We start from the raw sequence: 10,678 nt of genomic DNA on the forward strand, positions 1-10,678 counted from the left end.
CTGATTGAAGCTATCTATGACAAACCCACAGCCAATATTTTACTGAATGGAGTAAAACTGAAAGCTTTTCCTCTTAGAACTGGAACCAGACAAGGTTGTCCTCTGTCACCTTTACTATTCAACATAGTGCTGGAAGTTCTAGCCAATACAATTAGGCAAGACAAGGAAATAAAGGGAATCCAAATGGGAGCAGAGGAGGTCAAACTCTCCCTCTTTGCTGACTACATGATCTTATACTTAGAGAACCCCAAAGACTCAACCACAAGACTCCTAGAAGTCATCAAAAAATACAGTAATGTTTCAGGATATAAAATCAATGTCCACAAGTCAGTAGCCTTTGTATACACCAATAACAGTGAATATGAGAAGCTAATTAAGGACACAACTCCCTTCACCATAGTTTCAAAGAAAATGAAATACCTAGGATTATACCTAACCAAGGAGGTGAAGGACCTCTATAAAGAAAAGTATGAAATCCTCAGAAAGGAAATAGCAGAGGATATTAACAAATGGAAGAACATACCATGCTCATGGATGGGAAGAATCAACATTGTTAAAATGTCTATACTTCCCAAAGCAATCTACCTATTCAATGCCATTCCTATCAAAGTACCTACATTGTACTTTCAAGATTTGGAAAAAATGATTCTGCGTTTTGTATGGAACCGGAAAAAACCCCGTATAGCTAAGGCAGTTCTTAGTAATAAAAATAAAGCTGGGGGCATCAGCATACCAGATTTTAGTCTGTACTGCAAAGCCATATTGGTCAAGACAGCATGGTACTGGCACAAAAACAGAGACATAGACACTTGGAATCGAATGGAAAACCAAGAAATGAAACTAACATCTTACAACCACCTAATCTTTGATAAACCAAACAAGAACTTACCTTGGGGGAAAGACTCCCTATTCAGTAAATGGTGTTGGGAGAACTGGATGTCTACATGTAAAAGACTGAAACTGGACCCACACCTTTCCCCACTCACAAAAATTGATTCAAGATGGATAAAGGACTTAAATTTAAGGCATGAAACATTAAAAATCCTCCAAGAAAGCATAGGAAAAATACTGGAAGATATTGGCCTAGGGAAAGACTTCATGAAGAAGACTGCCATGGCAATTGCAAAAACAACAAAAATAAACAAATGGGACTTCATTAAACTGAAAAGCTTCTGTACAGCTAAGGAGACAATAACCAAAGCAAAGAGACAACCTACACAATGGGAAAGGATATTTGCATATTTTCAATCAGACAAAAGCTTGATAACTAGGATCTATAGAGAACTCAAATTAATCCACATAAAAAAAGCCAACAATCCCATACATCAATGGGCAAGAGACATGAATAGAACTTTCTCTGAAGATGACAGACGAATGGCTAACAAACATGAAAAAATGTTCATCATCTCTATATATTAGAGAAATGCAAATCAAAACAACCCTGAGATATCATCTAACCCCAGTGAGAATTGCCCACATCACAAAATCTCAAAACTGCAGATGCTGGCGTGGATGTGGAGAGAAGGGAACACTTTTACCCTGCTGGTGGGACTGCAAACTAGTACAACCTTTCTGGAAGAAAATATGGAGAAACCTCAAAGCACTCAAGCTAGACCTCCTATTTGATCCTGCAATCCCATTACTGGGCATCTACCCAGAAGGAAAAAAATCCTTTTATCATAAGGACACTTGTACTGGACTGTTTATTGCAGCTCAATTTACAATCGCCAAAATGTGGAAACAGCCTAAATGCCCACCAACCCAGGAATGGATTAACAAGCTGTGGTATATGTATACCATGGAATACTATTCAGCCATTAAACAAAATGGAGACTTTACATCCTTCGTATTAACCTGGATGGAAGTGGAAGACATTATTCTTAGTAAAGCATCACAAGAATGGAAAAGCATGAATCCTATGTACTCAATCTTGATATGAGGATAATTAATGACAATTAAGGTTATGGGGGGGGAAGCAGAAAGAGGGATGGAGGGAGGGGGTGGGGCCTTAGTGTGTGTCACTCTTTATGAGGGCAAGACATGATTGCAAGAGGGACTTTACCTAACAATTGCAATCAGTGTAACTAGCTTATTGTACCCTTAATGAATCCCCAACAATAAAAAAAAAAGATATAAGTGAACTTTTAACATTTGGAAAACATTGAGGGTTACTGAGTCTTGTTCTTATAAATATGCCTTGCTAATTTTATGGATTTGTGAAAATCAAGCCCTTTATCACCATATAAGAATGGACATTGAAGCCAGCACATAAGGAGACGACCACTGTAGGATGGTTCACTCTCATTATTGAATTGGCTAAGTGTCCTTCCCTGCTAGGCAGGGACCTGTGTCTAATTGGAAGCTAATAGCACAAGTGTCACTGTTTATCATCAACTCTTGATTCTCTGTAGTATTTGAGGATAACAATGATGCAGCTAATACCCAAATCATTTCTCTTTGATTTTGGAAAGAGGTATGATTTTTCCCCAGCAGGTTTGCCTTCCTAATTCTTTTTTTCCTAGGATAGGGTGTGCCTTTCCTGAGAGTGCACCTGCTTGGGTGATAGGAAAAGCAACCAGAAAGGGGCTAGGAGTAGAAGGAAGCCAGCCTAGGATTAAACATGCACGTACCACCCTTCAGCCTTAGGTGCTGAATTTAAGGTTCACTGGCACCATTTGAGAGGGATATTACCTTTTCTTTATACAAAACTTCCTCTTCTTTGGAGGAAGTGTGTGGAGAGAGCACTTTTTCGTAGAAAACATACTCCCCACTCACTATCTTCTTTGCTCTTTTAAAAATCTCTATAGGGGAAGAAAGTTCAATGGTGTTGGTGAGATTATGGCCAATTTACCTTAGGTTAGGAGGATGTCCTTTGTTTTCCTTTCAATTTTTTTTTTCTTTTTGAATATGGAGACAAATAAGGTTTATTGATTTTACTAAAGTTTAAAGCATCTACTGTTATAATGGAAGGGTTTTTTAAAAAAAAAAAACTCTAAAAGAAAAGATTCTTTATTTTTGATGGGAAATTTGGAGGATTTCCATTTTAAAAAAGTAGGTTTTGTGAAGAGGACCTACAAGAACCACTTGTTTTAATGAGGCTGGGGAGAGCTCTCCTTAGTAAGATTTTTCTTTTTTTCCTCTTCTCCCAACAATGAGCTATTTGGGACAAAATTAGATTGGGGACATCTCTCCTTGAACGAATTTCTTTTTTCTTTTCTTTTCTTTCTTTTTTTTTTTAACAAAAAGAAAGAGTAAAGTCTGGAGAATAAATAAGGTCCATGGGATTGGGTGAGATTGGGTGCACCCCCCCCCCCGTACAGAAGCTTGAGAAAGAGCTTTTTTGTTTTTTTCTCTTTGTTGTAGAGAGTGGAGCAGGTTGATCATCAGAAATAATATGCAACTTCTTCAGTAAAGTATTGGAACATTTCTGGTGGAGAATTTCTTCCTTTCAATCTTTAAAAAATTATCCCTAATATATTTTTTCTTCTTCTTTTTCTGTACTTCTCTATCTCCTTTGCTTCATCCTCTTCTTTTTCCCTCTCCTTCCCTCTCTTCCTCTTTTTCTTTCTTTCTTCATCTATCTCCTTAACCCTGCCCTCTCCCTTCCTTCCCCCTCTCCCCCTCTCTCTGTCCTGTCCTCTCTCCCAGCTTCTCCTTTCCCTTCTTTTCCTCTTCCTTTCCTCTCCCCCTCTGTCCTCCTTTCTCTCCCTCTTCTTCTTTCTTTCCCTCCATCTCCCTCTCTCCTTCTATTTCTCTCTCTCCCACTGCTTTCCCTCTCTTCATTTCTCTCCTTGTCCCACCTTCCCTTTTCTCTCCCTCCTCTCACCCTCTCTTTCTTTTCCGTTTTGAGAAAAATGTTTTAGGACTTTGGTGAATTTGGGGGCATCTTTATTCCCTAAGAAGGAGATTTCTCTTTTAAAATATCCTATTCATGTTCTTTTTTTTCCTCTCTCTCCCTCATCCCAATTCTAAATATATTTGCTTGTTTTAAGAAAAAGGGGGTCTTTGTTGAAGCGGGAGACAGTTTTCCTTAAGAGGACTTTCTCTAATTTTTAAAAATCCTATACTAAGAATGAAGCTTTTGGTAAGTTAGATGAATGTATTAAATTATCGTGTGAACCCAGAATATATGTACACAATACAAAATAAAATTAATTCTAAAAAATAAAATAAAAAAGTAAAGCTTTGGGTTTGAATTAATTCAAGTCTATTCCCATTAGAGGGTTTTTCTTTTTTCTTTCTTTCTTTTTTTTTTTAAATTGCATTTGCTTTTGTTGTGTTTTTATGAGAAGTTCATGGGTCTTTGTAAGGCTGAAGCACTTTTTACTTTTAAGATATATTTATCTTTTATTTTTAGTTTAATTTTATCCCCTCCACAAACACATTCACCTTTCTATTATCAATTTTCTTTAAAATCTTCATATTGTATTTTATGAAAAAGTTTCATATTTTTTGTCATCTGGGAGAGATATTTCTTTGTGTCTATTTTTTTCTCTTTCTGAGAATTAAAAATTTCAGGAGATTTAGTACAATCAGGAATGTATCCTTTAATATTTCTTTTTTAATTAAAATGCATGTATCCAGAGGGAATATTAGTAAATTTCATTGACTTTAATGATTTTGAGAGTGTCTAACCTTTAAAAGATATATTTTGTTGGTTTTTCTTAAAAAAATTGAAGGGGTGGTAAATAAAGGTTATTTTCCTTGGTGAGGCTGGAGGCTCCTTCTTTAGGAGGATCTTCCTTTCTTTCAGTTCCTTTTCCAACTTCTTTTTTTCTCAATTTGTTTGTGGGAGAGTAGTAGGCTCATTATCTTGAGGTTGGGATGATGAGATGTTTCTTTCTTTTACTTATTTTTAAAAATTGAGATGTAATTTACATACCATAAAATTCATCATTTTCATATGTACAGTTCTTGGGGGCTTAGTGTATTCACAAGTTTGTGCATCACTCTCTGATTCTAGAACATTTTTATTACTTCCAAAAGAAGCCCTGTACCCTTAGCCATTATTCTCATGTCCCGCTCCTATTTTCCTCTAGTCCTGGGCCATTGTTCATCTCCTTTCCATCTCTACGGATTTACCTGTTGTGGACATTTTATATAATCGGGAGAAATAATGTTAGGGAGTTTTAGTGAAATTGTGGACCTCCTCTTTGAAAGATATATTTTTATCCCCATAGTTTCCATGAGGGATGGGGGATGGGCCTTGGAGTACAAATAAAGTTTATAAATTTTATGAATTTTTAAGGTTAGAAATATTGTTTAACTTAGATGATTTCTCTTTCTTTTTATTTTTAAAATTTTCTTTGGAGGATGTAAGTTTCATGGGCTTTGATGAGGGTGAGGAAAACTTCCCTTTAGAATTTTTTTCTTTAAATAATTTTTGGAGAGGGAGTCACTGTCCGTTTATTTTTTTCTAAAAATTCCGTAATCAGATTTTTTCTATTTTGAGAATAAAGTCTATTTGCTTTGTTGAGGGTAAGGCATCTCCCTTTAGAATGGCTCCCTTTTTTTAAGCATTAAAATTATTTTTTTCCACTGAAAGAATTATAGCCAGTGGTCTTTGTAAAGGTTGGACACCCTGTCTTGAGCAAAATTTCTATTTATTTTCATTCTCTCCCCCCCCCAAAGAAAAACCAAAACAAAAAAGGTCTTTGTGAGTAATCAGTTTAGGTTCTCTGACTCTTCTCTTTCCTTCTCAGGCTCCTCTTCTATACTGCTCTCCTTGGGGAGCATCAGAAGTGGAGCTGGTAATTACTGCTTTGGAAAAAAAAAACATCAGAGATGATGAAATGTCAGCTAAAAGACTATTCTTAGACACATGAGGATCCTATGTGTCACAGAAACCATATGTTGGGTATTGTCTAAAAATCCACGATAGATATTTTAATCATTACATCTTCATGGCGGTCACCTTTTATTTTTGCCCTCTTTCATGTCGCTGCCTCATTTAGGGAAATGATGGGGTTAATAATGCAGAGGAAACTATTTTGTAAACTATAAAGTGCCATAGGAGCAGGAGGGATTACATAATCCTCAATTATAGTCTTAATATCTGCTCTGAAAATGGAAAGATTGACTGCACTACCTTAAGGGCTATATATTCAGGCTATTTGAATAAGCATTTACTTCTCATTCTAAAGCCAGTGAGAATGGATTTTTATTCATTCACAGCAGCAGGCTCTACATTGCTGGAATTGGAATTCATAGGTTTCAAGCTTCAGCAAATGTTTATTAAACAAAAACATGGACACCTGCATTGTATTAGTCACTGAGAAAGATGGCTCCTTTTTTGAGAAACTCAGAAATAGGTAAGATACTAAAATATTCAGCAAGAATACCAGATAGCATATAAACAAATGCTTGCTATTGTTCAAGAAAAGTGTGTGCACTGATATGGTTTGGGGATAATGGTAATTGCTGTATAATCATCAGGAGGGATACACAGACTCCTTTTACTACCCCACAAATAAAAGAAGCAAAAGTATTTTTCTTCCAAGATTTTCATCAATCACTTGTATGGTGTGATTATAATTTCATAGTTGGTAAAAACTCAATGAATATAATATATACTGTCTTTCTTCAAGCACAACTGAGAGGAGAGAAACAAATATGGTCTACTCAGTACAAGTCCCACTCCCTCCAAGAGAGTTATAGCATTGTTAAAGAACCAATTCACACATCTATACTTACACTTGCTTCCACCAGGTTGGAGGCCAAGGCTCATTTCCTGGGAATCAAAACATTTTAAAAAGGAAGGAAATAGACAGATTTGGTTCACGGACTGTGCTACCCTACTAGCTATTTGGAAAGGAAACATGAGACCCTTTTTCTCAGTCTCTACTCTCATGCTTGGCATAGAATTGCAACCAGCAGGTTCTGAAACCTTGCTGAAAACCCCAAAGAGAACAGGGGCTAACTGGTAGATGTTGGTTTTTTACTGCAATACCAGTCAGCAAAATTATCTTGGAGAGAAACTTGCAGTTACATTCAAAAACTGGGTTTTGCTTATTTCATCCTTTGAGTTATCAGGCTAGGTTCATGCTTTCTATGTAGTATTTCATTGATGAAACCTGCATTTTGTTTTGCTGCCTGAGATTTTGTATATGAGTGTGTTTGTGCGTGTTTGTGCTTGTGTGTTGTATGGTTGTTTTTTTCCCAAGCTTGCCTCAAGGAGGCAGTGTTTGAGAACAATGCCACCCCAGCTAACATGGCAACCTGTTTGCGATGAATGTTAAGATGCCAGCCAGCTGGTTGCAAGTACTATTTGTCTGAGGAAGATGAAGCAGAGAATGATTCTATCACTGAAGATCAGACGTTCCCAACAGCACCAGAAAGGATAGTGACATTGAAGGTGTAGTAAGAGGGTCCAGCTCCCAGCAATTTGAGGATTTAACTAGATCCTTTGTATTCTTCAACCATCCGGAATCAGTGATTAATCTACCTGGCTTTCCTGTTGGATGGTCGGGGTTCTTAACTCCATTCTACAAATAAGTGATTCAACAAATGTCTGGATCTATCAAGGGCAAAATCAACCCCCTGGCTTCCTGGTCTCCTGCCAGTGCTGATAAGTGTCTTGAGTGTGCACTACATAGAAGAAACTAACTCCATTCCCCTTAGCTTGTTTCTCCTCATTTGTCTGGTAACAGACATTTTTCAGCCAAACTGGTAGGAGATGCTTTCACACTGGGGGATGCTTTTCATGTGAGGGTAGGTGGTGGTCCTGGCCCCCAGCCAGCCTCAATTCACTGGCCATCCTGGTAATTACATCTCCAAGTGAGTTCCTCAGCCATATTCCTGAAATTTCACTTACAGTGGCCACAAGTCAGGTGATTCTGGCTAGTCTCTATCCCACCAGCTTAATACACCCCCTGCCCCAAAAGACTAGAGTGAGCACCCTAACTAGGACGAGCACTCTAACTAGGGTGAGCACCCTAACTTGTTTAGGTGCTCCTCCCTTCTCCTTCTGGAGTTCACTGCAGGGGAGGGCATCTGCAGGAAGGGAGGGACTGACCCCCTGATGAGAGAGAAAGTGTTTTTTTTTTTTTTATTTGTCTGGGTCCTCAATCGTCTTATTCAATTAATTCATTTATTTTTAAACCTCTGCACTTTTTTCCTCTGTGAAACTTTTCTCTTTAGCCTTCCTCTTTTTCAGTCGTTCATCACTGCAGATATTTTACAAACTCAAGCCTCTCTGCTCAGAAGTCAGGAAGCAACCAGCGCTTCCATTTGGTTATGCGGACCTCTGCCCCTCCTCCCCCTGCATTCTGCATTCTACAAGTGTGTGTTCCGCAGCAGAAGGGTCCCTTTTCCACGTCCTATTGCTCTGCCAGGCGGCGGGATGAACGGACATTGTTGACGTGTTGCGCTATTCGTTTGTTTCTGTGTGTGCATGTGTCCTTGTGTGTGTGTTCCTTCAGGGGAAGCTAAATGTGTATGCATGCATTATCGTGATTTTCAGTTTAGTGGAACGAAGATTAGGGGCAAGGAAGAGTGGGGGGGGACACCAAGAAAGCAGGAAAAACAGACTCCCGCTGAAGAGCAGATGGGCTTTCATAGGTTCAAGGCAAATACGGAAAACTTTCTTCCTCCCTCCTCCCTCTTGGGCGGGTGCTGGAGGATTCTTCACTCATCTTTTACTGGCTAAGTGCATAGATGGAGAAGGCGTTGCTGTAGATGGGTAGAGATGAGGGTTCCTATTCACACTCTCTCAGATGTCAACTCTTATTTGCGTGTCTCTAAACAAGGGCTCTTGTACCATTTCAACCGGCCCTGGTGGGGATACCAGTTATCCATTTGTGACGCTACTGCGCATCACTGTATCACTGTATTTGCACCTATCTGCTGGGAAATCCTGCAGACATATGGAATGGTGATTTCAACACACGCATGCTCTGCTCTTCTTCCCAGGGGAACCCGGCCCTTCCCCTGCAGTGAGCGTGGGCGCCGCCCATTCCCTCATCTCCACAGGGAATACCAGCTCCCAGCAGCCCAAAGAGGCGCCCGGCATCTCCCTGGAGTGCAGCCAGTTATGTCCCAGTTAAGGCGCCCCTTCCCCAGTGGCAGTGAGGGGGCAAGAAGGCGGCAGCTCCGCAGCTTGGGCCTCTGCGGCAGTGACCTCAGCTAAGAGGTGTGTCCCACCGCCCTCACTCAATCCCGTTTGCTGTGTACTCAGGGCCAGCCCCAAACACTTTTCCAGATCTCTTGCACTTCCTGAGGGAGTCTTCCTCCTCTTTTTCAAGATATTGGCTCTCACAACACTGCCACTTCTCCCAAAGGGAAAAACTGCTTCCATTCTCATCCCCTGCTGTCACCCGGTTTCTAGCCCCAAACAGCCCACTCTCACTTCCCACATGTTGCTTACCGCCTCCCATCCGCTTCCCACTCCCCTGGTCTCCCGATCTCTACATCTTTCGGAGCATCCTGTCCAGCCAATGGAAGCCAAACAGGATGCAAGGGGTACCCTGAGTCCTTCCCGCTCTGTAGCTATCTGACCCTACCTTGCTTTTTTCTCATGGTGCTCTTTTTCTTACCTTTATTCTGGACCATGACATTGGCGATCGGGGTGATGGAGACGATTGGGTCTTTAAACCCTTCTCTAGAGTGTCCACCGGATACTGCAATAGACATGGTGCTGAACTCGGTTTTGGACCTGACTCTGGGGCCGGTTTGGTCGTAGATTCTGGGGTGGGCTCTGAGGCCGGCTCTGGGGCCGGCTCTGGGGCCGGTTCAGTGGCTGGTTCTGGGACCGGCCCTGGGACCGGTTCGGGGGCTGGTTCTGGGGTCGGCTCTGGGGCCGGTTCTGTGGCTGGTTCTGGAGTCAGTTCTGTGTCTAATTCTGTGGCTGGTTCTAAGGTCGCCTCCGCGCAAGATGCTGGAGCAGGCTCAGGACAGGGCTCTGGTGCCGGTACTGGCGAAGGTTGGAAGAGCGGCGGCAGAGCCGGCGGCTGCGGCGGCCACGGTGGCGGTGGCTCTGGAGACTCAGCCGGCTGCTCTCCATCCTGAGGCGGGGCAGTGCCCTGGGCCGCAGCAGCTCCGCAGTCCATGGCCGCACACCACTTCAGATCTGGGCAGCCTGCGCCCCTGAGCCTGGAGGGCTAAAGTACCCTAGGGCGGCCCTCCCACTCCAGTCTAACAGCCCCTTGCAGGGTGCCAAACTTTCCCCCGCCGCGCTCCATGGCTGGCTCTGCTCTGAGGTCTGACTGGGGGGCGCTCAGCGTCTCCCAATGCTATAACACGCCCCTCAGTGAGCGCACACTCCTCCTAAGCAGCCACGGGTCTGATGGGCGGGAAGCAGAGGGGCTTACGAACGCGTACTGGGCAGAGCTCTTGATGACCTCCCAGCGACGCGCAGAAAAACGGGGGGAGGGAAACAAAAAGGGGAGAGGGAGTGGAGCGGTATGGGGGGGGAGGTTTGGAACCAGGCCGCGTTTAACCCTTTAGGGACGCAAATAATAATAAAAAAAGCCAGAGGCTAAGTTGAGGGTCTTCGTAATTCCCCTAACCGCTCAGCCATGAGCTTCTGCTCTTAACAGCTTCCATCCTGTGTCTGCTCGCTCACCTAGGCTCAGCAGCAGGTGAGCTTAGCCTTGGACCAGTCTCTTATCCTCCATCTCCAAGTCTCGTGGGCAAGTAATCATTTTATCTAACCCGGGAAAAGAATTTGAGAAACATGGGG

General features: G+C 41.9%; 1 protein-coding gene across 1 annotated transcript in view; it reads right to left on the reverse strand.

Moving 5' to 3' along the window:
- The window catches only part of DGKK (diacylglycerol kinase kappa), a 164,938-nt gene extending 154,892 nt beyond the window's left edge, over window positions 1-10,046 (reverse strand). Inside the window, exon 1 of the mRNA XM_053580723.1 lies at window positions 9,534-10,046. Coding sequence (XP_053436698.1) covers window positions 9,534-10,046 — 513 coding nt within the window. The remainder of the gene's footprint in view (window positions 1-9,533) is intronic.
- Between the last annotated feature and the right edge of the window lie 632 nt (window positions 10,047-10,678).

Source organism: Nycticebus coucang, chromosome X (assembly GCF_027406575.1).
Source record: "Nycticebus coucang isolate mNycCou1 chromosome X, mNycCou1.pri, whole genome shotgun sequence".
Taxonomy (NCBI): domain Eukaryota; kingdom Metazoa; phylum Chordata; class Mammalia; order Primates; family Lorisidae; genus Nycticebus; species Nycticebus coucang.